The following is a 27,930-nucleotide window of genomic DNA, read 5'->3' on the forward strand; positions in this document are numbered from 1 at the left end:
GTCCCCGTGCTCCCGTTGTTCCTGTCTTCTTAAGTTCACCCGGAGGTCTAATGAAGATCTTTCTTCTCACAGAAGCTCAGAAAACGCTCCAGGTCAACCCATCACTCATTGTAGGCTGATGATAATGCACATGTAATTACATAACGCACATGATTTATGAGAACAAAGTAACAAGGGTTGACATTTAAAAAAAAAAAAAAAGTGCAATGAAATTTTTTTATAGCTCCGGGTAAAGACCTTTGAATTATGATACAGTATTTAATTAAAGTTATTGAGACAAAGTATCAATGATGGAGTTAAAAAAAAGTTATAAAACTTGCTTAGGGTAAACCACCTGTGACACATTGCAATATGTTACTGTATTTTTATAAAACATATACTATATCATATACTATGTATAATTGAAACAAGATTCTTTTTATTTTGTATTTAAAAAATGTCAAATATTTCGGGTAGTTTGGGGTAATTGATGACAATGGAAATACATCTCAATGTTTAGATAATAGAAAAACTTGATTTATCAAAGCAACACTTGAAATTAAGATGTGACTCTTCATCCATCCATTTCCTTTGCCGCTTATCCTCTCGAGGGTCACGGGGAGTGCTGGAGCCTATCCCAGCTGTCAACGGGCAGGAGGTGGGGTACACCCTGAACTGGTTGCCAGCCAATCCGCAGGGCACATCGAGACAGCCGCACTCACAATCACACCTAGGGGGAATTTAGTGTCCAATTAATTGTTGCATGTTTTTGGGATGTGGGAGGAAACCGGAGAGCCCGGAGGAAACCCACAGAGGCACGGGGAGAACATGCAAACTCCAGATAGAACTGTGAGGCTAACGCTTTACCAGTTGATCCACCGTGCCACCCTGACTCTTCATATGTTGGGGGGGAAAAAAAGGCAAAGGCTGATAAAAGCTTTTTTTTTTTTAAACTTTAAATCCCTCCCTGTTGCAGTTTTGAATCTTAGTCTCCAGATTATTACTCATTTTCCTTGGTGTAACCCGTTTAAAAGCCTGCCAACTATTTGTCTCCCGCTAGTTGCCAAACGCTGCGATTGGCTGGCAACCAGCTCGGGGTGTACCCCGCCTCCTGCCCATTGACAGCAGGGATAGGCTCAAGCACTCCCCGCGACCCTCGTGAGGATAAGCGGCGAAGAAAATGGATGGATAGTTGCCAAACGCTTCACCTTCTTCCACGTTCCCCAGGACCATGCTTCGGGTGGGCGCCCCCAAACTCGAGTAGGACTACATGCTAGGCCACTTTTGGCGATTTGCCCCCGTTCCTGGGAGCACACTTTGACACGGTTCTGGCCTATCAACAGAGCAGAAAGCTAGTGGCGTACTTCAAGATCCCAACAGATCAAGATTCAGTACTAGAGGGACGACAACAGTTGAGACAAATGATGTTGTTATCGGTGTTCATTCACTGACTTTATTGACATTAAAGCAGGTGCACAATCATGATGAATGAGTACAACGATGTTCACTTACAATGACTCAGCAGTTTTTAAAGGTAAATTGAGTAGTAGGGGGGAGATTTAGGAGGTACTTGCTTTTTTTTTAATTCATTCAAATGTTTAAAAACAAAAAAAAAAAAAAAAGGCCTTCTACGTGATGAAGCGACGTCACTTGGCAGATGATTGCCCTATTTCTGAAAATGATGGCCAAGTGCGGGGCGTTACTCAACTGCAGATGGGCGGGACGCCTTCATTTCTTTATTTTTTTTAAATATTAAAGTTCATTAGGCGGTATGTAACAATTTACCTCAAGTGAAAAGTGGTTTAAAATGAAAATAACATCCAACATTACAGACCCGTTTGCCAGGCAGCTCCTCAAGTCAACCACGTCTGAATTTCTTGTTTTTCCTTTCATGATGCAAGAACAGCTGGTAACTAGATTGTTAATGTCCCCCACTAGGTGCTGCTGTTTTGCTTAGCAGTTTCTGAAAGTCTTTGACGTGACCGAAGAATTAATGTAATACACGTAAGCTTTTGTGATTTTTTTTTTTTGTGAGAATTTCAGCCATAATTTGAGGAAATATAGATTCAAGCACAGCTTTTTGTGTGAAAGATTAACGCAAAAAGTCTGCCTTAAGAGGTAGAAAGTCACCCGCGACTAGTAGAGGAGGAACTTTTGGGAGTATTTCATTGATGAAAGAAAGGGGAGGAGAAAAAAAAAAAAAAACGCAAATAAAGGCCATCTAAACCAAAAGTTTTTATAAACTTTGATGTTTGTTTCCGGGGAAGCTAATTAGTCAAAACAAGGAAGAAACGTTACAAAGAAAGAAAGAAAAAACAAAAAAAAACACCACACATGGCCACAGAATGGAAGGAGAGGAGCACAAAGTGGGTGGGAGGGGTCGAGACGGGGCGCTGTTATTCGTTAGTGGTTCAAATCAATCAATTAGTGGATCGATCGATGGCGGAAATGAACGCAAAGCAAAAGGCAAAGTATAATCTTGTGTGTGTGGCGCCTGTTCAATCGCCGTCGTCCTCTGATTCCTCTTCTTCGGCCGTCTCCAACCACGTGAGCCACTGATTGACCTGAAAGAAGGCAACGTTTAATTTGCTCCGTGACGCCCATCATGAACTCTCAACACTCAAATCATCTTTCAACTGTAATGAATAGAAATGCCATTAACACATTTGAGCCAAGTTTGTGATAAGGTAAATAGTACCGTCAATGTCAATCAATACTCTTATGAAAACTGGATAGTAACATAACTGAAAAGATCAAAGAATTATATACTGTACAGTGATGCCTCGGTTCTCGACAACAATCCGTTCCAGAAAACGATTTGAAAAGTGAATTGTTCGAAAACCGAATCGGTGTTTCCCAATACAATGAATGGAAAAAAATAATGCGTTCCAATCCCCCAAAAATTTGGCTTTTAAAAAGCATTTTTTTTTAGGTTTTCCCTGATAATAAATTGCATATACATGTATAGTTTAAAGACTTTATATAAAAAAATAATAAGAAATGTTTATTTTTTGCTTAAAATGTATACATTAGGAGATACGCTAGGCTGGGTGTGCATTGCCGTATCTGTAGCGACTCGGCCCCCAACCTTGAAAACTTTTTTTTATTAACAAAAGTACAGAATAACTTTAAACAAACTAATAGGGGGGGGAGGGGGGGAAAGCATTTTACAAAAAGTCACACAAAAACATTCGTAACTCGAATTAAACAAAAAAAATGCAGAAATGCTTCAAGAATTGTACATATCTTTGGGGGTGGTGACTCGCCCCCTTTTAACAAAAAACAAATGTAATGTCATTTGTTTCTGCCGTCTCTTAAGAACCTTTCCGAAGTCGCTCATCATGACATCATCACGAAGTAAAAATAAGTCTATGGTAAGTTTGGAACAGATCAGCCCGTCTAATGCGAGTATGGCTCAATTGTTGTGCCTTGGCTGTTTCATTCAAAACATATTCCAAATTTTAAAACAACCCTTCACATTAGGAAATTTATTTACAACCAAAATCAAAGTACAGTATTTATAAGGCGCATCTAAAAGCCTTTAACTTTCTCAAAAGCTGACAGTGCGCCTTATATATAGATCAATATGGAGCCTTAAACACAGCTCCATCTAATGGATGCATAACATAACCCCAGTCTCTACTGTAGCCTCTATTCTATGTGCCTTATATGTGAAAAAAGTTTTCAAATAGGCCATTCATTGAAGGTGCACCTTATAGTGCGGAAAATACGGTATGTGGAAGATACCTGAAACAATGCTTTTCCCTTTCCAGGGAATTCTTGGGTGATGTCTTCTTTCCATGCAAGGAAGGCTTCTTCTTCAATGATCTCCATGTCATAGAAGTTGACAAAGTAGCGCAGCAACATGCCTTGAAAAACAAGACTCAATATGAATACAAAACATACACCACTTTGTATACCATGTATTGCAAGACTCAATATGAATACAAAACATACAGCACTTTGTATACCATGTACTAATACAGATTAGCCACTTCATAAGGAACACAATCCAACATCATCCGAAGCAAGAAGAGTGACTTTCACATAGATGTCCAAGAATTAAATTGACAAGTAACATATGATTGGAATAATCAACAATGTTTTTGATAATCATTGTTTACACTCCAAGGGTGTCAGACATTTTGGTTTTGATTCACATCATAGTCATGGAATCCTTCGGCTATCATGACTGAATCCATGTAAATGCATAAAAGTTTTCTATTTCATACAAACAATATCAATCAAGAGTGAAATAAGTCAGCAAACATTTTCTGATCATCTTCAATTCATTTTAACAGGATCAGTGGCAACCAAAAATGCTTACAATATCAACTTTAACAAAAGAAGACATTTCATAATTTTAGTAGTGTAACTAAACATATAATTTGCTATTGCGGACCTCAGCAGTTTTATTTTATATTAATCAAACCTCTTGCCCTTGGTGACTGATTTGGAACTAGGAGGGACACCAATTCCTCCCGACTCGCGAAATTGACTCGTATAACATCAGCAGTGTCACCATGACAGAGCATATTGACTTTGCAAGTTTGAATAAAATGTGACAATTCCAAACGTTTTTACGCTTTTTTATTTATCTTAAAAATATTTACTAAGAATACTTTGTATCACACTGGACATTTTAGACCACGCAAAGTATATTTTGATCCAGTTACTCAATTCATCATTGTGATAATTGGTAGAATAGTCGTTTCTAAAATTATTAATGGAACCAACCTAAGCAGGAAACGCTCTCACAGACAGAAGAAAAAAAAAAAAAAAAAAAAAAACCTCAAACTGAGCTGGACCTAACAACATGGCCAGAACGACAGTGGTAATTTCGTACCTTTGGGAAAGCCATTGGCGTTGCAGTGCACCTGCAGGGCATAGAGGGCGCTGACCTGCAGTTGGGTGTGGTCGTGCAGGAACTTTTGCATGACAGGCTTAAAGGCCAGCAGCAGGGTCTTTTCCTGCTCCAGCTGTTCCTTGGAAGGGGCCGACAGCTGCTCGTCGCCCTCGGACACACACAGCTCCTGGGCAATGTACTGCAGGAAGCTGTGAGAAGAAAAGAAAGTTCATCAAGGACCTTCCTGTCTCGAAAACTAATAAACCAAGAGTTTTTAGTCTTTTCCTGGCAAGGAAGAGGAGTGCTGTTAATCCCTATTTACAATCTCTTAAACATAAGATCCTTAATGTTCATGTACACATTTGCATCCAGTTAAAAGATATTGCAGGAGAACATCCAGCTTCTTCACCACATGTAAAGATAAACATCAAATCACATGTAATTGGTTTCATAATTATAAACAATTATTAAAAGATATTCTCATCATAACTTTGGCCAATGAGCTATATGCTGCTTTTCCAAACAGCAAGCCTTCACTGTTTACAAACAATTGTTTAATTACTTAAAGGTCAAGTGTCATTCCTATAAACATTCTACAATAGATATTGAAATCAAAGATACATATAATATTATTCACTCCAATGTCTAAACGAATAAATATGAGCCATATATGTAAAAATCATATTTTGTGGTGAAAAAACGGATGGGTCCATACCGGCTGCTGTTTTTTTTTTCATTAATAACATACTAAAAATCATCCATTTAATGACACTTGACCTTTAAACATGAGAATAACCTTGGTCAATGAGCTACACGCTGGTTTCTACAAGCTCTAGGCAGAACTATCTAATCATACATAACAGGTCTCAGATCTTGTTGACAAACATACAATGGTTTACAGCTACTTGGACCATATCGCAATGTGCTTCTTCACCAAGCCTACAGACAAAAGTCTGTCACCTACTCACATTTGAAGTATTTATCATCTTTTATTTTAAGATTTTATACTTTTCCGCCTACCTGGTCATGAGGATGTTGACAAAGCCTTTGTCGGTGTGGAGCTTGGGGGAGATGTTGTCCTTGATCCATTTGTAGATGGACTGTGGAGACGGGTCTGCCGTGATCTGCTTCAGCAGCTCCTTCTCCAGCTTGAGCAGCGGGAACAAGAAGCTCAGGCCTTTGCCTTCCAGGATCTCCAGCATGCGATCCTTGTTCTGGTCGATTTCTGCACAGCGGATGAGGGTTTGGCAGTGAGCTTCTGGATTCCTTCCTGTGCTAAATACACCTGGGAAAAAAACTTCTGGGTACATACCACCTAGCAGATATTCAGATTATTAACAAAAACAATGGATTCATTTTTAATGAGTTTTACAATAAACTATTTCCACATGCTTTAGTAATTTAACTGTTATTTGTCTTTGCTAAATAACCTGGCCTATCTTCCCTTTCTTGAAAATAGCATAAAAGTTTGGCCAGTCCTGGATTTAACAGTACTTGAACAGTATATTAAAATGAATGGATAGCCATGATGCACCTATCTACCTGGCAGCATCTTCTGCATGTTGACTTTGCTCTGCTGGAAGATGTCAGTGAGCCACTCGCGGTCCTTCAGCTTGGCGGTCTGTTGTAGGCAAAGCAGGAAGAGCGGGAAGTGGGTGCCGTTCTCAAGCGGGTGCGCCAGCTCGGCCACACTCAGCAGCTCGGCGATGACAGCCCGCGCGGCAAACTGGGCCAGGTAAGACTTGACCAGGGGCACGTCTCCCTCGATCTTGGGGCACTGGTCTAAGACGTTGAGGAAAGCCTGCGAAATGAGAGGTGTGACCTTGCAGTCACAATTCTGGAGAAAAAATTTGAAACATTTTGCCCAAATGCGGACCTGCATGAAGTTTTCAGCCGTGATGAGTCCGTCAAGGCGCAGTGCGTGGATCAGGGTGCTGGCGTGCTCCTTGTCTTCGTCGGGTCGTTCCAAAGAGCACATGATGATCTTGCTCAGCATCTCAGGAAGGAAGTGTTTGGGGGCCTTCATGTCACGTAGACCTATGACGCCCTCGCTCAGGTTCTTGCTGGTGAAGTACTTGCTCATGGTTGCCTCCTTTGGAAATGAATCAAAATAAGTAAGATCTCCACTTGACATTCTAAAAGAGTCTCGCACGCTTATCTCTACCACGCATCTGGGGGGTATACTACCAGTTTGCTGCAAAACAACATTTGGCTGTCTAAAGAACCCCGAAAAATGGCATAAGCAAAGAGACATGCTTATGGTGCATAGTTCACACTCTACGCTATCAGTTATTCGGTTGTAAACGGGAACAGCACAGCCGCGAGAGAATTCAACATCAGTGAATCTATGGATCGGAAGTGGAACAATTGGAAAATTAACAGCGCCAAAGAAGTCAGAAAATTAACTGTGCCAAGTTAAGAAGTGACGACATTTGACCAAACTCAGCTAGTTTAGAAGAAACAGTGTGAAATCTTATTAAAATGAATATTAATGTGAAACTTTGAGGAAAGTCATGAAAATTTATCTTCCCAAAAAATTCTCTAGACTATTGTGCCATTTACCAACAGAACAGAAATCCTAATTGACCTTAACAAGGAAAGTTTAGTCTCATTTTATGTCAGGGAGGGGGATTTTTTTTTTATAATATCTCGTGTGACTGTAAGCATCTTGTTTCAACTCCTACATCCCTATAAAATGGTGTCTCTGAGAAAGTAAGAAAATATCAGCACCCCCCAACAGTGAGCGCAATTCAAGATGCATGTCGATCAAAATCTGTAGGTGGCCATTTTAGTTTGAAGGAGCCCGTTTCAGATTATGATAATATTGTTGACTAACCGTCATCTTCACCAGGTCCTCCCTGGCAGGGGGCGGTTTCTTGTTGATCTTGGGAGGCTTCTCTTGGATGGGTGGCGGGTTGGTCTTCAAGCCGAGCTGAGGGGGCTGAGGTGAAAGGTATTGTGATTAATATACAGGCTGTATTTAAAAAAAAAAAAAAAAAAAAAAAAAAAGTCCATTACTGATTTCAAGTGCAAATCACACTAAATAATGGGAAAAGTCACAATTTTGTTTGAAGATGAAAAACAAAGTCCCACTGCAAGTATGAAAAAGTCAGAGATGTGCAAAGATCATTAAGAAGACAGTTTCACATGGATCCTCGGATGCGGGGCACCATTTCTTGCATTAGAGACAAGTTGGAGACAGATAGAAGTGGTTAAGACCTCAGACGTCCACCATAAGCGGGGACAAATTGATCCAAATGGTATTGTGATCTCCAAAGACATATATAGGCCAATTGGGTTCTGAAATCCTCCATCACAGGTTAAAGAGCCAGGACACAGGAAAGAGTAGATTAGAAGGGAAAGATTATTTTCTTTGTCATTACCTTCACTTTTTTTTGTTTTCGCTTAATTCTTCAGATTTGTACCAATGACAAAGGAAAATTCCGGTGGTTTGGAGTAACAATGTATCCAATAAGTGATGTAATATGTACTCTATTTTGATAATATGACGTTAAATCCTCTCTCATTTAAGTGTTTTGAGATTTTTTTTTTTTTAAACTCAACCATTATGAATTTTCAGGGGCGCCAGGATTTTCCCAAGTCACGTGACCTACGTGCACAGATGTGACGTCTTACGTTCCAAACGCTCGATTACATGGGACACCATTATGCCCAGCACTGATTTATCCTCATCTGATGAAGAATTAGCAGTATCGGTTGATCGTAAATGAATATTCAGATGGTTCTACGGGCAGAATGACGCGGAGTCTGACAAGTGAGTTGAGCTCCGCCGAGCGGTGGAGCCGCGAACTCGCTCCCCGAGCCCCGGAGCTCGCTCATGGGGGAGCGAGCTAAAAATCCCTCATTTTTATCACATGCCACATTTAGTTAGGGTTTCCATCATATCATGTCAGATAAACAACAATAATTGACAACTTGTCTTGAAATCACAAATGTTCATGTTACTGTTAAAAACGGATTTATTAACCAGAAAAAAAAGCTCACAATCTCAACAATACTAATTATTACACATGACAATCTGAAATTTTTTTGATATTTGAGCAGAAATCATGAAAGTTGACACACACGATTTGCTTTTGCCGACTCAAGTAAAACGACGCGGCGGGCCTGATCTGACTGCCAGGCTTTGAGGGATTTTTTTTCCCCCCCTGGTTCACGTATGAGACCTGATTACCTGTCCCAGAGGTGGCGTTTGTGTGCGAGGAGGCTGGGCGCTGGGAGGCATCATGGATGGGATCTGCGGCGTGAGTTTAGGAACCTGACTCTTGTTGAGGAGGAATGACTGAGCCGGTCGAAGGCTGATCTGCAGGAGGAATGTTCACACAAGTGCACGTGTTTCCACACAACACAAAAAAAAAACAAAAACACAAAAAGGCATTGGTCACATACTTTAACAAAAACAATTTTAAAGATAAATAAACACGAGCACCAAACGTGGTAATGCCCTCAGATCTCATAATCACAGTCAGAGGACCACCAACCAGCATGAGGAAGAGGAGCAGAGGAGGAAGGAGAAAAAGATGGAAGAGGAGAGGACTGGTGGCAGTTTGCATCCTCAGAATAACGCGTCTTTTTATAATCAGCGAGCACAAGAACGAGGAGGACACACTAGCGACAGCAGAAAGAAGAGTGACAACAGCTACCTCGTCTGCATTGAGCTGTCCTTTCTTGCTGAAGCGAGGGGGTATGTCCTTGGATTGGACCTGCTGTTGGGCCGTGTGGTTCTGGCTCTGGCTAAGGAAATGCTGGTTCTGAACCTGAACAGACAGCAGGCGGTGAGATATAGGGTACGAGACGACGTCCCAGGAGAGGGAAGGCGCTCCTTTACCTGGTTGGACTTCACGAAGGAGGACTTGGCCCCCATGTCGAACTGCGACTGGGGCTGAGGAACGATGTGGGCGCCGTGGCCATTGAAGAGGGGGTTGGTGCGATGGCGTCCCATGGTGGGTGAGTACCTGTCCTGAATAACTCCAGGACCTGTTCCAATCCCACTGCCTGGTGGAGGACCGCATGCAAAAACGTTAGTTTGCGTGTACGTGTCTGAGAATACTGAAATTCCCGACGATTCATACCTGGCATTTGTCCAAACATATCAGCCAATCCGCCGAGCGTCTCCCTGTCCAGTTTCAGTCTGTTAGGCATGAAGGGGCTTTCCAGGAAGAAGTCCATCCTCATGCCCTGCGACATGGGTGCTGGGATGAAAACACCCAAATCCTAGAGACAAAATTGTCTGTTAAAAACAAACAAACAAAAAAGCATTTGGCTCATGGACGTGGTGCATCCATCAGAGACCCTCTGACCTTCACTGCATCCTGTCGGATCTGGTTGATCGTCTTTGGTCCGTTGTCGAGGAAAGCTTTGCGGGGGACCCAGTTGTTCTCTCGCAGTTCCACTGTGTCTTGCAGCAGGAAGCGGATCCTTGCTGGCAAATCCTTGTTGTTCATTAAGGATCGCATACGGCCAAAGTACTGATCCATTAAAGACTGCGGAGATGTGATGGGATCGGGAAAAGGGGGCCTCAATGTTACCAAAAAGATTTGACTCAAAATCACACTAAAAAGTCCATCTTTAAAAAAAAAAAAAAAAAAATTCTTGGATTGGCTTAAATATACAACACACACATACAGCGGCTGTAATAACTACTTAACGCATAATTATTTTTTCTCACTTAATATATTTCAAAAGCTGCTATTGATGTGAAAATTTCACCAGATGTTGGGAACAACTGAAGCAATTAATACATGCAAAGAAAATAGATCAAATAAGCTCAGAAATTCCCCCAGGGAAAAAGTATTGGACACACTACGCTAGTATTAATACTTTGTACAAAAGCCTTTGCTTGCGATGACAGCTTCAAGCCATCTCGTCCATGGAGAAACCAGTCGCATGCTTTGTTTTTGTGCGATTTTGAAACATTCCTCCACAGAAGCAGTCTTCAAATCTTAAAGTGTCGATGGACTTCTTTTACGGATCTTGAACTTCAATTCGATCCGTAAATTGTTGATTGGATTGAAGTCAGGTGATTGGCAGGACCAGTCTTGCAGCTTTTCTGCACCTTATAAAACCAATTGAGTTTTGTTGGCAGTCTTTTTTTTTTTTTTTAAATCATTGCCCTAATGAAATATCTGTCCTTGTTTCATTTTCATCACCCTCACAGATGGCAGATTTTTGTCAACAATGTCTCTGTAAATTTGCCTTCATTCTTCCTTCAGTGACTAGTTTTCCAGTTCCACTTGCTGAAAAGTCTTCATTATTATGATTCCACATCCAAACTTGACTGTTTATGGTGTTTTTTTTTAGGCTTAGGGTTGGACAGTGCCAGTTAATTGGACAGTTAGTTGTGCTGTAATTCTTTAAACTGTATGCATACTGGCCACACAATGTCACAGATCTTTTACTGAGTCATACACAAACTATTCAGTATTTTTAGATGTATATTGGCTGAAAATGGGGCATCCTGCATGGACTTCCATTAAATGCTAAACTGCTATTACCTTTGCTTTCTCATGGTCGAGTCTCGGCCCGACAGTTCTCATTATCTGACAGAGACACTCCAGATCCTCGCCCATATCCTTAAGTTGGACTCTCTTCTTCTTTTCCAGAAGCTTTGAGAGAGACAAAGGAGAGAGAGTCAACACAACGCCTTCAGAAGACTACATTTGCAAAAAAGAGTCAAGAACGGGTACCGTCTTGATGCACTTATGAAGGATAGATTCGTGGATGAGGTCGAGTTTGCCAAGTTCCCCGATGAATTTAATGTTGCCAAGCATCTTGATCTTGGCGATGGCTCTCTGCTCCTCCTCCTCAGAAGTAAGAGGGTTGTCATGTTTGTCATAGACTGTGAGGGCATGAGGAGGCAGTCAGTTAGGACAAATCAAGCAGAAACAACACCGTGCTAATGTTTAGAGCCACCGCGACACTAACTTTCAACATTTCTGGCACGGTTTTCAAATTCATCTTGAAGCTTGGAAATCAGGAGTCTTCTGAAGGTCTGAAAGAGCAGTAAAGTCAACGTTTAAGGTTAACATTTTTCCAAACAAAAAAAGGGTACATTTTGCAGATATAAAATCTCTTTTTTTGCTAGCTATTGTACTATCTTCAGTTTTCTCATGGTGGGCTCACCGGTTTCCTCCCAAAAGCCCCAAAACATCCAGCATTAATTGGACACTCAAAATTGCCCTTAGGTGTGACTGTAAGCGTGGCTGTTTGTCTTCATGTGCCCTGCGATGGGCTGGCAACCAGTTCAGGGTGTACCCCGCCTCCTCCTGTAATCCTCGTGAGGATAAGTGGCAAAGAAAATGGATAGATGTGCTAGCTTTTGTAGGACTTTGGGCCATTGAGTACCGCATTTTCAATCCTCTGTATGTTACACATGGCGGCACGGTGGATCAGCTGGTATAGCTTGGCCTCACAGTTCTGAGGACCCGGGTTCGATCCCGGCCCTGCCTGTGTGGAGTTTGCGTGTTCTCCCCGTGCCTGCGTGAGTTTTCTTTGGGCACTCTGGTTTCCTCCCACATCCCAAAAACATGCAACATTAATTGGACACTCTAAATTGCCCCAGGTGTGATTGTCAGTGCAGCTGTTTGTCTCTATGTGGCCTGCGATTGGCTGGCAACCAGTTCAAGGTGTACTCCGCCTCCTGCCTGTTGACAGCTGGGATGGGCACCAGCACTCCCGCGACCCTCGTTGGGATAAGCGGCTAAGAAGATGGATGGATGTTACACATATTGAAAAATTGACAATGAAAGTACCTTTAAGGTGCTTCACCTAAACAGTAACATGCGCCGAAAACCCAGAATACAGAATTATCCATTATCCATCCATGTGTAATTGCATGTCTGACAATTGTAACATCCCAATCAGTGTCTAAAAGGCTAAAGAATTCAACTACTTGTTAAAATTACTGGCGTCAAAGAATGTCACCTCAATACAAATTCAATGCGAGAAACGAGGGTGAGATCCCCAGACACTTGGTTTAAGATGGCTGCTAGTTATGAGAGCGCTCAACCAACTGAGGCTCCCGCTAGTCGTCGGCACGGACTAGGCAATCTTTATTTGAGCAAACAAGGATAAAGAGTGGTGTTAGTGTGTGTGTGTTAACTGTCCAGGAATCATACGCACTGTGCTCTGCTTTTGGGAGGTTTGGATCTCGGTTGAAGGGCCATCAAAGTTTGGTGCGTCCTCTGCCAAGCGCAGACATAGCTGAGCATAGAGCGAGCTATACTTGGGCTCTTCTAGGGCTTTGTCCACAATCTGCACCACAGAACAACCAGTCTAGTATCACCTGGCGAAAGCGTACGCGCCGAGTGATGTGCGTGAATTTACGTACCAGCAAGATGATACCTTTAAGGACGAGTTTGGAGTCTACGCCCACGTTCAGGAGCTCAAGGCATAGCTTGTCAAACTTATCAGGCGTGAGTTTGTTGAGTATGCTGGAGGAACAAAAACAAACACGTTAGTGTGGCAGCCAAGGATCAAACACCATCTTTGCTTTTGAATTTCATGATAAATTGCAATGCACATATTTAGGCAAGTTTTTTTTTTAGCCTCAAGAATTATCACGTAGAAACTGATGGAAATAACGCGTTAAGACATCCGTATATCGCACTCATCATACTTTAATCTTGTTTCAAACCTCATCCCAAACTTCTATTTTTATAAGTGAACATCTTCTAAAGGGGAAAAGCCTTGAATAGGAAAGGTAACCACGAGGCAGTATGAAAAGGAAAGGAAAAGTATGGCCCGCGCATGATACATCCCACTTCGTCATCTCACTAACACCTGATACTTAGGAGGATATTTTCTTCCACTATTCCATCCATCCATCCATCCCTTTTCTTTTGCCGATTATCCTCACGAGGGTTGCTGGGAGTGCTGGAGCCTATCCCAGCTGTCAACGGGCAGGAGGCGGGGTACACCCTGAAGTGGTTGCAGGGTACATCCAGAGGAACAGCCACACTCACAATCACACCTCGGGTCAATTTAGAGTGTCCAATTAATGTTGCATGTTTTTGGGATGTGGGAGGAAACCGGAGTGCTCGGAGAAAACCCACGCAGGCACGGGGGAGAACATGCAAACTCCACATAGCCAGGTCCGGGATTTAACCCAGGACCTCAGAACTGTGAGGCCAATACTTTACCAGCTGAGGCACATTGCCGCCTTCTTCCACTCAATATAAGCAAAAACCAATAGACTGGACTTGATCCAGTTGCATTTACTTTGAAAGGGGGTGGGGTGAACCTAGATGTTAAAAGATCAGGTTATATGGTAAATGTGCATTTCTTCTTTACTTGATGCTGCTTACTTAAATCTACTATATTCTAGAAAAATATGTTTAAAATATTGCATCTACTTGCCTATGTGGGTCATCACTTTTACATCATTATATGTGCAAAGTAAGCGAGAATGTAACGTGTATTAATCCTTCCTTCTGGCGTCAACGGCGAGGTCCCTTAACCATTTGCCAGACCACTTAGCATCAAAACTAAGTGTCTAAATTAATTTCCACCTATTAAATTCCCTTTGAAAAGCAGACCACCAGCTGTCGTGAGCCTATGGGGGCACTCGCTAGCTAGCTCCAAGACACTAGCCACTAAAGCTGGTGAGGTGACACCGTATTTTAATTAGAAAAATAATTTCCGACACTTTTGCAAGTTCAATTAGCGATTGAACGTGATTTGGAGATGGCGGTGCACTGATGTTGATGGCAAACAGTAAATGATGGCAATATAAACTGCTGTTGGCCCAGCCTAATGTCAAAATGTCAGTCAAACCGGCAGGCACAACGATCAAACTAAACAGTCACATGCTGCCGATGCACAACGAGGGTCTACTGCTGGGGTGTCAAACTCATTTTTGTTGTGGGCCACATTGATATGATTTCCCTTGGAGGGCTGTTATGGTGAAACCATAAAAAAAAACCTGAATCGCCTTATCATATTTGACCCTAACCCTACGATAGGGCAATATTGCCCAGGTCACTTCACTCAATTGTGAGATGTTCTCTCTTTCGATAAGAGCTTCCATGTCCCATAGTAGGTGGCACAGCGTGTTTTCAATGGCAAATGTCGCACTGTGACGTAATGAACACAGAATGCAGGCAATTTGGCTACCTACCACTTGGATGTCGAATGAGACTTCCGCAACTTTGCGCATGGATGACGCGCTCTCCGCTGATATTTATTTTTTCATATGGACATTGAAATGAATAATGTTATATGTATTTTTCATTACAACGTTTATAGGCGTGACACTTGACCTTTAAGTAAACAGCATCAGATAAAGAATATATCCACTTTTAAAATGTAACGAAGAACACAGACTGAACATCAGCCGGTTATGAGGGGGCTGGTCTTGCCTGCTGCCAATGAGTACAGCGATGAATTACCTTGACAAAAAGAGGCGATGGTATGTTGTGGCTACTTATCTGAATGACTTGTTTCAATACATTTTCTGACAGCGCCAGCTCGCAAATATTTTTGTAATTTTACACTTGATGACCCCAATGTGTGCATGGGAAAATTAAAGTCACTTTTTCATATTACCCTAGTAAGGCCTGCTTTAAATTTATATTTATCAAACTGAAACCACATTACGAAGAATTGTACACATTAACAAGTGGGGAAACATGGATTAAGATGTCACAACGCAGGTGTGCTTACCCTCTCACTTTCCTGAAGATCGCATCGTGCCGCTCTTTTTCATTGCTGGAGTTGGCATCTCGTCTAGTGCTTCGTGAAGGAACCCATCTCTGAACGCTTTGCCCTGGGGTTTTCCCCAGGAACTCGCTGCGAAAACCCAAAAGAGACACACCGCTAGTGTTTATTTCTTTACTCGAAAATGACTCAATAGCTTCGTATGACGGGAAGTTCCCGGTGCGGATTAAAGCAAATCTGCAGAGGACTGGCAACTGACAGGTTACGGAGCGATTAGTAAATTACGGGAGGAGAACAGTTGTCCCCGTGACACACCTGTTGCCGACAGTCTTGGGATAGTGCTGAGGTGCACCCCTACCACCTCCTCCCCCCGAAGAAGCACTGCGCCAAGAAGCACAAGCAAAAAAAGACAAGCTATATTAAAATTTACAATAGCCCTTAATTACTTGCGATGATAAGCATGTGCCCACTCTATATGAATAAATAAAGACTGCGTGGAGTTGATGCATGGTGATGTATGGTTTTAAAAAAATAGTGTAACATGATTTAACGAGTCAACAAAATAGCTGGTGCTGTAACGGGAGCAGTCAAATGAAAAGCATGCAACAAGTTAAATTTAGCAAATTTTCTTCTTAATACTGTTTCCGAAAAAAATTCAATGAAAAGATCTGGCTCATACAGTCCTTAATTGACATTTGTATTAGAGCACTTATTAAACACAATAAAGCATCCAGCATCATACTTAAATGGAAATTTTAGCCAACTGACATTTTAAACTGCAACGAAAGATTTCAAACAGAATTCATCTTGCAATAATTAAAATAATAACATAGTCAAACTAGCATATTCCTGTCAGATGACAGTCAAAAGTAGCTGCATGGCACACAGATGGAGGAGCCCTGAATCAATAAGTTTATTCTACATCTAGAATTATCCATCCATTTTCTTAGCCGCTTATCCTCACGAGGGTCGCAAGGAGTGCTGGAGCCTATCCCAGCTGTCAACGTGCAGGAGGGGGGGTACACCCTGAACTGGTTAATAGCCAATCGCAGGGCACATAGAGACAAACAGTCGCACTCACAATCACACCTAGGGGCAATTTAGAGTGTCCAATTAATGTTGCATGTTTTGGGGATGTGGGAGGAAACCAGAGTGCCTGGAGAAAACCCACGCTGGCACGAGCAGAACATACAAACTCCACACAGGCGGGGCCTGGATCGGACCCAGGACCTCAGAACTGTGAGGCTAACGCTTTCCAGCTGACCAATAGTGCTGCCCATCTAGAATTATGTTTTATTATCCATCCATTTTCTTTGCCGCTTACCCTCATGAGGGTCGTGGGGAGTGCTGGAGCCTATCCGATCTGTCAACGGGGAGGATATTAATTTAAAATAAAAACAATACAACTGAATTACACTCAAGCTGGTTGGTTGCACTGCTCCCTAATATGGCTGAAACTGGACTGGAGGCATCGATATTGGGAGTTGGAAGAGACGTGACACGGTTCTGTCATTAAAAAAGCAACAGGTCCAAAGAGTAGCAATTTTGGATTCAATGTGTGTATTTTTAGAGACTTGGCATGAATAATTACACAAACATAAAAAGCTGATATTGGTCATTACCAAAAAAATCTCACATTGGGTGCTGTACTGAAACTTTTTTTTTTTTTAAAACATAAGATCATCAAAATTTCCCAAAGAAATCAGACTTTTAGTCCATGCTGCAATTTAAAGCATTGTTACAAACTACAACCACAATAATGAAGGAACATTGTTTGAGGAATTTTTCTCTTTGCAATGCCAGCTTTGCTTTGGATCTCACTCGATTGCATACCTAGAGGGGAATTCCGGTGGTTTGCATTATCAATGGATCCAACGAGTCATGTAATATGTACCCTATTTTGACAATGTGATGTTAAATCCTCTCTCATTTTAATAGTGTTTGGAGAAGACTTTTATCGACAGTTACGAATGTTCAGGGGCGCTGCCATTTTCACGAGTCACATGACCTACGCACGCGGATGTTACGTGTCACGTACCGTTCCAAACGCTCTATTACATGGGACACTATTATGCCCAGCACTGATTTCTTGGATTTATCCTCATCTGATGAAGAAATAGCAGTATCTGTTTACACCGGGGCAGCAGCTGCGGGATACCCCGCTAAGCGATTGAGCTCTCCACCGGCATCCCGGTCCCGAGCGGTGCCGCTCACAGCTGTACTGGAGCCCGGAAGCCGGCTTGGGGGTGTCTGTCCCGCGTATAACACGTGTCACTCACGCCGACGTCGAAGGATCAAAAAGCGACGTCGCTATGAAAGCTTGGCCGCCACGAGCCAGTTATCCCTGTGGTAACTTTTCTGACACCTCCCTCTTGAAACCCACACGTCCTTCGTCCCGCGCACGGCCTCGGTACCGGGCTGCTGGGAGAGAGCTCAATCGCGCCGGGTCCTGGTTAATTCCCATAATGAACGAGACTCCACCATGCTAACTAGTTACTTAGCCCGCGGCAAGTATCCCTCCGTCTTCTCTATCAACCAATACTGCTGTTTCTTCATCAAATGAGGATAAATCCGAGAAATCAACGCTGAGCATTATGGCGTCCCACGTAATCGAGCGTTTGGAACGGCACGTAACACGTCACATCTGCCCATATAGGTCAGGACTCACAGAAATGGCAGCGCCCCTGAAAAGTCACAATTGCCGATAAAAATATTCTCAAAACACTATTAAATGGGAGAGGATTTAACATCACATTGTCAAGATAGAGTACATATTACACAACCTATTGGATACATTGTTAATGCAAACCACCGGAATTCCCGTTTAAAGTGTTATGGGATCTTATTTAACTTTAGTTAAACAAGAGCACTGTGGTTTGTCGAATAAACTAAGTAAATTAATGTCAGTATGCTTGAGTTAGAGCAAGGCACTGACAGTTGTTTAAGCTTGGAGCCCACTATTGTCCATCTACGGTAATGGTGGTGCCGGGCGGATACGCATTATCTAACACTCCATCACTCACACACACACACACACACACACACACACACACACACACACACACACACACACACAGCGACGTGCAGTGGAGCGGGTTTGGTCTGTCATCCACCACCCAGAGGACTCAAATCATCACAAGGCTTGTATCAACAGTGCAGAACATCTCACACCCCTCCGTCCCCCTCCTCCTCCACTTTGGCCCTCCGGCTGCACAAACAGCCATTTTGAGCCTTTCCCACATCCTGCTTTGTTCTCAGCAGCCGGAAGTTCCACAGAGGTGGAGGGGAATAGAAACACAGCACAACAGAGGAAGATGATTTACCTGAAACGAGAAGCACCCCCTTCTGCAATCACACTCTCCACTTTGGCGGCTTGACAATGAAGAATAGTGGAAAGAATAAGGATAACAGGAAGGGATGGGGGGGAAAACGGTGCTGGGGGAGGAAGAAAAAAAAAACCGAGTCAATCGATGAACAATCACACTAATCACAATCAATAATCCAACAGGAAACAACCTTGTTTTATTTCACATTTAAAATACGTAATAGCTTCCTTTACTGAGTGACCTCGTCACTGACGAATACGCACGATATGAAGGCACGCATGAGAAATATGCGACGATGCGCGCGTGATGCCGTTTCCGTTTTTACATTTATTGTCAAACCGTTTATGCCTCTGCGATAAACCGGAGAAGCGTGCCAAGACGTGGGAGGTGAAAAAAGTGATTCCGGACCGTCTTTTTGGGGAACAATGCAAGCCCTTCCCCAACCCAGTTTCTTTGGGCTACCCGGCTAATTCCAACGGGCTAACGCGACCGAGGTTACTCGCGAGAAAGAAAAAAAAAACAAACAAACGATGCAATTATGGGGAGATTCCTAAACAGTTGCGGGTGTTTTTGTTGCCGTTGCTACAATTGCATAATGTGCAGTAATGCGATATGGCGTCTCATCAGGCTTTAAAACAAACGTCGTTCCAATGCAGCAAGGCGCCCCGGCGAGCCGCTTACCGAATTCAGATACCAGAGTCGACTGTGTCCGGCGATTAATTGCATTTATCGTCCCTTCATTATCAATTAGCACAGAGGCGACGACGCAGTTTTACCCAATGCTAAGTTAGCAGCAACCGGCTCGGATGCTAACAGCTAGCCGTAAAAGATGGCAATTTTTATTTGTCGGCTATCGCGGCGCCATTTTGGATCAACCGGTGCGTCGTTCTGTAAGGGGGGGGGGGAGGGAAAAAAATCTTTCCTTACCTTCACCAAGGCACCGTCAGTTTTGTAAATGTTTGGTGACTACCAAAAGGGGGAAAAAAGGAAACGGTGGCAAAAGGCAAGCGAGGGTGGACCCTGTGAAGGCAAACAGGTTGACTGGGAGCGAGGAAGATGAGCGCAAAAATACAGGCACGCATCAATCTGTCCTTTTAGCTCGCTTGGGCTTGTTTGCGTTAGCTGCCTAGCTGTTTCACAGAACGTGAGGTACGCAAGCCGCCAATCAAAGCCTTTGGTGTTGATGACGTACATTGTTGCTGGCCAATTTGGACCAATTGAAACCGAGAAACACATCTTGGGGCGTGAGCTGTAATAACGCCAGCCAATGAAATGCTTCGTTTAAAGACAACAGACTGCCCCCTCTTGGCTGATTGACGTTTCATTTAACATCTGCAGTGCAGGAAACTACAATACCGTACTGTGTTTTGGTTATCTTTATCATCTGAAAGTTTGAAAAATGATGAATGGAAACAGAATGATATCAGAAGTTTATTGAATCTAATGCAAATCATTCAGTTGGGGTCATGCCAAATACATACAGATTCATCTGAACATTTCTATCTTTTCTATGATGGAAAAGTTCATTTATTGTATTACTCATACAGTGAATAGATTAATTTGACACACTGGAAGATACTTTTCAGAGGGAAGAGTAATTCTCCCCCCCCCAAAAAAAAATCAAACTCAAATTCAAAAATCCTTTTCATTGTGTCTTGATTTATTTATTTTTTTAAAATATTGTATTCTAATTTCTAGAGATGATGCAATGCGGGTTTTCATTTACTATGTTATACTCATCAACATATGCATGTATATTAAAAATGTGAAATGTTACACAGTGCGTGTAGTGTACCTTATAGTATGAGTTTCATTTTTGTAAACTAAATTCCCATATTGAAGTTTTGTTACTAAGTATTCTAATTTAATGAAACTTGAAATTCACTTTACCTGTTACATTCTGTAGTTTCCCTCACATTTTAATACAATGAATTGAAACAGACATGATTAATTTCCACATTTTTAAAAATGTAGGGATAACTAGAATTGTTTAATTATTTTGGGAATTATTGATAATATTGATGGTAGCAGTAGCTTTTAACAAGTAAATTGTTTACTTGCACTGGGTTCAAATTGGGCAAATTACTTGCGAGATAGAGCAACTGGAGTTGCAACTATAAAAATGATTTTTTAGTAAAAGGTTTATATTCATACAATAGAAGGTCTATACACCAAATTAAATCACTTTGATCACATTCAAGAATGATCGTTTATTAATTACATCACTGCGTTTTGCATTAACAATGATACTGTGCATACTACAGAAAAAAGTAAAATCAAATGCCTTCATTTTGAAAGAGCAAAATTTCAAGGCTGCAGACAACCCGATTAAAAAAGTCAAATCAACAACGAAAACAAAAATATGAAAGAAAATTGAAGCCTCGCTTCCAGTTTGCCTCAACCCCCACTAGAGAGCAGAATTGTCCCTTCTATTCAGGACAAACCTGATGGGGGGCCGAGAAAGACAAACTGGACCTTTTGCCTCATTATGGGATGTGCCCACAAGAGCCGCATTTGAAAGCAACCATCAAGCACACCATCCTCAGAGTAATTATTGCTTTGATTAGCCTTGCCTCGTGCTTCCATATCTGAAGCGGAAGAGGAAGGAGAAGGACGGGAAGGAAATAAGAGCTCAGCTGCGCAAAGTAAATTGATTCATGCCACGTTCTAATTGTTTCACTGATGTGTAAACCGGGGTACTGTATTCATATTCATATTGCAGGAATTAAAACACAAGGGCCACAAAAGAACCAGCACACCATTCCCATTTTATTTTTTTCGAACATACAGTCACGGCTCAGATCCATGTGACCCGACATATGAGTTTTCCAAAATATGAGCTGATTTTTTTTGTTTTTCTTTCTTTCGATTATTGAGCAAAACTGTGGGATACTGTAGTGACTGATGTGACTTGATGATGTGTAGTGACTTTGACATCAAATCCATCCATCCATATTCTTTTGCAGCTTATCCTCACAAGGGTCGCGGGGAGTGCTGGAGCCTATCCCAGTTGTCAACGGGGAGGAGGCGGGGTACGCCCTGAACCGGTTGCCAGCCAATTGCAGGGCACCATCGAGACAAACAGCCGCACTCACAATCACACCGAGGGGCAATTTAGAGTGTCCAATTCATGTTGCGTGTTTTCTGGATGTGAGAGGAAACCCACACAGGCATGGGGAGAACACGCAAACGCCACCCAGGCGGGTCCGGGATCGAACCTAGGACCTCAGAAACGTGAGGCCAATCCTTTATCAGCTGATCCACTGTGCCCAAATCATATATGTTAACTAAAATTGTTTTTAAATAGGTGACCTTTGTCATGATTGATGCACAACTCAAAATGAACAAATTGAAAAAAGAAGATGAAACATGTCTGTTATTCTTGCTTCTTGGTGTAGTTCTCCCCCCCCCCCCGCAAAAAAAAAAGAATGTCGCCGACATATTATGAAGACACCGGGGAACTCTTAAATTGTGGAGGGAAAAAAAATGCACCATAAAAAAAGCTGTATGTCTCTCTTATTAAGACCTCTGCGAATTTTTAAAACAAGACAAGTGTGACAAGCATGACCTTATCCAAATGTGTATTTATTATAATAAAGCATGAGCCTTGGACATTTTTTTTTTTTAAATTTAATTCTGTCCTTGCGGGGCACACACACAGTAAAGTGGTCATTTTTTCCTTTCTCGGACCTCCTCGAAGGCTCTCTTGGCCTCGCATCAACATTTCACCTCACGCTGGCACGCCCCCCCCCCCCCCGCTCATGCCCGCCGTTAACGACTTTGGAAATTAGAAATTAGAAGCAAAAGGTTGACCGTTGCATTCTCCTCGGAGGCACGGTGACCTCGCTGACCGCTGTACATGGAATACAGTACAGACTTACAAAGAACACACATTCAGGCAATATATCATTTCATCTATATCAGGGGTGTCAAAGTCATTTTTGTCATGGGCCACATTGTAATTAGGGTTTCCCTCAGACGGCCATTTTAACTGTGAAAACATAAAAATCATTCGCCTCGTAATATCCATCCATCCATTTTCTTCGCCGCTTATCCTCACGAGGGTCGCGGGGAGTGATGGAGCCTAACCCAGCTGTCAACGGGCAAGCAGCAGGGTACTGGTCGCCAGCCAATCGCAGGGCACATGGAGACAAACAGCCGCACTCAAAATCACACCTAGGGGCAATTTAACGTGTCCAATTAATGTTGCATGTTTATTTGGAATGTGGGAATGCAAACTCCACACATGCGAGTCCGGGATTGAACCCAGGTCCTCAGAGCTGTGAGTCCAACGCTTTACCAGCTGCTCCACCGTGCCACCCTCATCATACATACACATGAAATCATTTCATTTTCTTTTAGAATCAGAAATCAAGGCTAACGGGGTTTTCAACCACTGTTGAAGTTTGAGCACACCAAAATGCTTGCAATATCTAAATGTTATCATTTATCCTATGACAATTTGAAATTTTGGTCCATATTTGACCAAAAATCATAGAAGTTGCTACACATGATTTGCCTTCGAGGGCCTCATAAAATCATGTGGTGTGCCGGATCTGGCCGCCGGGCCTTGATTTTGACACCTGTGTTCTATGTGGAAGTTGGACTTTACTCATAATAGTGGAGTTTTATTAAATAAGCTTTTTTTCACGATTGTGGACAAGTTTTAAGGTCAGAGTTGTGCATCAGTCACTACCATGGGAAAATACAAAACCCAATTCCAAAGAAGTTGGTACATCCATCCATCCATCCATCCATCATCCATCCATCCATCCATCCATCATCCATCCATTTTCTTCACCGCTTATCCTCACAAGGGTCGCGGGAGTGCTGGAGCCTATCCCAGCTGTTATCGGGCAGGAGGCAGGGTACACCCTGAACTGGTTGCCAGCCAATCGCAGGGCAAATCGAGACAGACAAACAACCGCACTCCCAATCACACCTAGGGGCAATTTAGAGTGTCCAATTAATGTCGCATGTTTTTGGGATTTGGGAGGAAACCGGAGTGCCCACCCGAAGAAAACCCACACGGGGACGGGGAGAACATGCAAACTCGGGATTGAACCCGGGTCCTCAGAACTGTGAGGCCAACGCTTTACCAGCTGAGTTGGAACATTGTGTACAATTTAAATTACGATAGAATAATGATTTGTAAAACATTTTCAACCGTTATTAAACTGATTACAAAGACAACATAATTTAAGATCAAACTGAAGAACTTTATCATTATTTTGCAAATACAATACATTCAACAGGTGAACTGCAAATACATGTCTTATCAACATCCAAGCCACTTATCCTCACAAGGATTGCGGAGAAAGCCGGAGCCGATGCCAGCTCGCTTCGGGCACCCTGAACCGGTCGCAGGCCAGATATCGACACCATCCGTGAGTGGGAATCGATCCCACCCACTCCGCATGAAAGGCAGGCGTGTGTACCGCTACACCATCACTTGTAGTGTTTAGGAAAACACACAAAGATCCACTGTGGTTATTTTGACATCAAGATGTGCGCGTGTACAAAGAAAGAGCACATTTTGTGATATTGTTCAGCGCTCCTTTGTGGTGTGAAATTGAAGAGAGCGCAGCAGGAACGAGCTGGTTTGGCGCAGTCGCGGTGTCAGAGAGAGATAACCTCCCGTCTCATGATGAGATGAGTCTGTCGGATAGCGTGTAATTGATAGCCGGGGTGATTAAAAAAAATGAAGATATCGCTGTTGATTATCGATTGCCGTGAAAACAGGATCACCTGGAGCGCAGTTCGTCAGAGAGGCACCGGCGACAATGGCAGGCACTTTATTGGAGGCGCGGGGGGCCACGCGGATGTCAGTTAAGTGTTTTTTTTTTTTTTCGTGTTCGTATGGATACAGTCTGATGATTTTGTGTATTAAAAAAAAAAATGGAGAGAGAAACTTTGACAAGTGACATGGACAAGACATTCCCCAATCCAGAATGACCGGGCTCAAGTGAGTGTCAAGTGGGCGACATTTATCACAGTGTGTGGTGTTGTACAATGTTCATTATGACGGAAAGATGCTGTAAAAGACAATAACTAAATAAAAATCTCAAATATAAATTTATTCTTCTAATATTGGCAGCACAGTGGATCAGTTGGTAAAGCATTGGGCTCACAGTTCTGAAATCCCGGGTTCAATCCCGGACCCGCCTGTGTGAAGTTTGCAAGTCCTCCCCGTGCCTGCGTGGGATTTCTCTGGGCGCTCCGGTTTCCTCCCACGTCCCAAAAACATGCAAGATAAATTGCCCGTAGGTGTGATTGTGAGTGGAACTGTTGTCTATCTCTATGTGCCCTGCAATTGTGTGGCAACCAGTTCAGGGTGTACCTTGCCTCCTGCCTGTTGACAGCTGGAATAGGCACTCCCCGCGACCCTTGTGAGGATAAGCGGTGAAGAAAATGGATGGATGTTCTAATATTGCTGCTTTAGTTTCTAAAAAAAACACACATATCTTTATTCCAAAATAAATTTACATTTCAAGTTTCTACTTCAACTCGTAATATGATTATTTTTTTCATGAAAAAAAATTACCTAAATCTTACATTATGATATTTTTTCTTATGTGAAAAATGTGACTTATTTTTCTGGAAAAAAAACAACAAAACATTATTCTCACTTTTTTCTCCCTTTGAGAAAAATATTTTATTCTGAGAGAATGTTGATGTTTTTTTTGACTACAAAACAATATGACATTTTTTTCCCCCTAAAAAATTATTTTTAGTTTAAAAAAACTGAAACTTTTATCTCACAATACTGACACTTGAAATAAAAAAAAAAAAAACCAACCAAATTAATTGCATTTCCATTCTTTGAAAGATGATTTGAGACATGAGCATTTTGAAATAACAGGGCGGTCATGTTAAACTCATATTTCAAAGCGACACTGTATTGTACAATATGTAGTAGCAAAGTGATGTACTGCATATTTTACTGTCATGTACAGTAAGTACATTGTACGTCACCATACTGTGTGATTGATGTTACCCACTCAGGATCCACTCCAGTCTGCCCCCCCCATCTCTATTTATGCTCCCTTTTCAATGTTTCTTCTTTTTTCACCAAATGAGGCTTTGATTTTTCTGCAAAAAATATATATTAAGTCAGCCATTTCCTGTTTCTGTACAAATAACAATTTATGTGGACAAATACAGAACATTGTGTCATTTCTGTCCATTTGCGAGGTCATCCCATCATTTTTCTGCACCGCACTCAGTACTAAGAAAACTTCCTGAAACTATTCCCGCCAAGTTATTAATTTGTCTGACATTTCTTCGATAAGGCGGCTAATTCAGATTCAGTCACTCTCGTCCAACCTGTGATCGACTCATTAACTGATCAAACATAACCAGAAATGAACTCCTAATCTGTTTGTCTTCACAGCCCCCCCCCCCCCCCCCCCCGCCGTGCTAATCCCGTTGTTCGTTTGCCCGCCATCTTTATCTGAAGCGTGCAGATCAAGCCAAACATCGACTCGATTGTCAGTTGAATCCCTCCGGCCGTATCACGCGTTGTGCTTTTTGCTCATTAAAAGACCAAAACATGGCTGTAATGTTTGAAGTCGCGTTTCAACTTTATTGCTATGTTACCTTGATATATGATTTGAAATCATTTTGTGAGCACACTTGCGGAGACAAGCACGTCTGCCTCGCAGTTCTGAGGACAAGCGTTCAAATCCGGCCGCATCTATGTGGAGATTGCATGTTCTCCCCAGGTCTGCGTGGGATTTTTCCTCCAGGTACTTCAGTTTCCTTCCACATCCCAAAAGCGTTAATTGAAGGATCTAAATGACCTCACGTAGGACATTATGTCGGATCTACAAAGACAATTTTGTTTTTGTAGCTCTATAGAAAGCTAATGACAGAGTAGAGAGAAGAGGGCAGTGGGCGCATGAGGCCTGTGGGTGTTAGAGAGAAAGATGGAGAAGATCACACTGTAGCTCCTTCCGACCTTCTCTGTACTTCTCCATCAATTCCCTCAAGGCAAATAATGCATCTGTGGCAACCTTTCTTGGCATCAAACAATACTGTTGCTCATGAATACCGTAATTCCCGGCCTACAGCCGCCGCGTTAGCATTAGCGCCAGCGTTTTAGCATTAGCGCCGCCATGTTAGCCTTCGCACTGCTGCTGCATTAGCGCGGCTGCGCTAGCATTAAACTCTTTCTGTGTACCGAGGCTTATCATCAGGTGCGCTCTGTAGCCCGGGAATTACAGTACTCACTTCTGTCCTAAGTCTTGCCTCCACTATACTCTTTCCATCTATCCATCCATCCATCCATCCATCCATCCATCCATTTTCTCTGCCGCTTATTCTCACGAGGGTCGCGGGGCGCGCTGGAGCCTATCCCAGCTGTCAGCGGGCAGGAGGCGCGGTACACCCTGAACGGGTTGCCAGCCAATCGCAGGGCACATCGAGACAGTCGCACTCACAAACACACCTAGGGGCAATTTAGATTGTCCAATTAATGTTGCATGTTTTTAGGATATGGGAGGAAACCGGAGTGCCAGGAGAAAACCCACAAAGGCACGGGGAGAACATGCAAACTCCGCACAGGAGGGTCTGGGATTGAATCCGGAACCTCAGAACTGTGAGGCCAACGCTTTACCAGCTGCTCCACCGTGCCGACCGTGCCGTCTATACTCTTTCCCATAGCTCCATTGTGTGACTCATCAAGTTTATTTCTCTGCAGTTCCCACAGCTCTGCAAATCGCCTTTGTTCTTAAAAAATGGGAACTAGCACACTTTTCCTCCGTCTTCTCAGCGGCTAGTATTTTTTATTTTATTTTATTTTATTTTATTTTTACACGTTGGTCATCTCTCCAAAATGCTACCATAACTCGAAAGGTATGTCATCAGGACCAACTGCCTTTGCATTTTTCATCCTTTTTAGTGCCTTTCTAACTTCCTCCTCACTTCCTGGTCCACCACACTTGCCTCTTCTACTCTTCCTTCTCTCTCAATTCTTCATTTATTGGCAAAGTATTTTTTCCATCTGTTCAAAACACTACAACCACCTCTCAAGTGTGAAAGGGGTGGTTTTGGTGGTTCTGGTGGTCAGTGTTTTATTGATTTATCCATCCATCCATCTTC

At 42.5% G+C, this 27,930-nt stretch overlaps 1 protein-coding gene and 1 non-coding gene across 2 annotated transcripts; both read right to left on the bottom strand.

Moving 5' to 3' along the window:
• Window positions 1-1,404: 1,404 nt before the first annotated feature.
• Window positions 1,405-27,490, bottom strand: eif4g2b (eukaryotic translation initiation factor 4, gamma 2b). Its single transcript, XM_061822204.1, has 22 exons — window positions 27,446-27,490; window positions 19,510-19,531; window positions 18,826-18,937; window positions 15,818-15,883; window positions 15,509-15,634; window positions 13,176-13,278; window positions 12,968-13,099; window positions 11,771-11,837; window positions 11,533-11,684; window positions 11,341-11,451; window positions 10,147-10,329; window positions 9,919-10,060; window positions 9,675-9,841; window positions 9,490-9,603; window positions 9,021-9,149; window positions 7,662-7,766; window positions 6,702-6,917; window positions 6,368-6,626; window positions 5,846-6,050; window positions 4,826-5,034; window positions 3,727-3,848; window positions 1,405-2,543 (listed from the first exon to the last, which is right to left on the bottom strand). Exons 1-22 carry the CDS (start codon window positions 27,488-27,490, stop codon window positions 2,478-2,480), a joined length of 2,853 nt encoding a protein of 950 aa, XP_061678188.1. The 3' UTR covers window positions 1,405-2,477.
• LOC133502795 (small nucleolar RNA SNORD97) lies at window positions 9,287-9,436 on the bottom strand. Its single transcript, XR_009795593.1, has one exon. It is a non-coding gene; the product is annotated as a small nucleolar RNA SNORD97 (small nucleolar RNA).
• Window positions 27,491-27,930: the final 440 nt, after the last annotated feature.

Source organism: Syngnathoides biaculeatus, chromosome 6 (genome assembly GCF_019802595.1).
Source record: "Syngnathoides biaculeatus isolate LvHL_M chromosome 6, ASM1980259v1, whole genome shotgun sequence".
Classification (NCBI taxonomy): Eukaryota; Metazoa; Chordata; class Actinopteri; order Syngnathiformes; family Syngnathidae; genus Syngnathoides; species Syngnathoides biaculeatus.

Excerpts from the sequence above, each read along its gene's own strand:
- eif4g2b (XM_061822204.1), bottom strand. The coding sequence starts at position 27,490 with ATGGGAAAGAGTATAGACGGCACGGTCGGCACGGTGGAGCAGCTG. Across the intron at positions 19,532-27,445 it reads TCGGCACGGTGGAGCAGCTG|TCGACTCTGGTATCTGAATT; the intron begins GTAAAGCGTTGG and ends CGCCGGACACAG. Across the intron at positions 6,627-6,701 it reads CGGCTGAAAACTTCATGCAG|GCTTTCCTCAACGTCTTAGA; the intron begins GTCCGCATTTGG and ends CTCATTTCGCAG.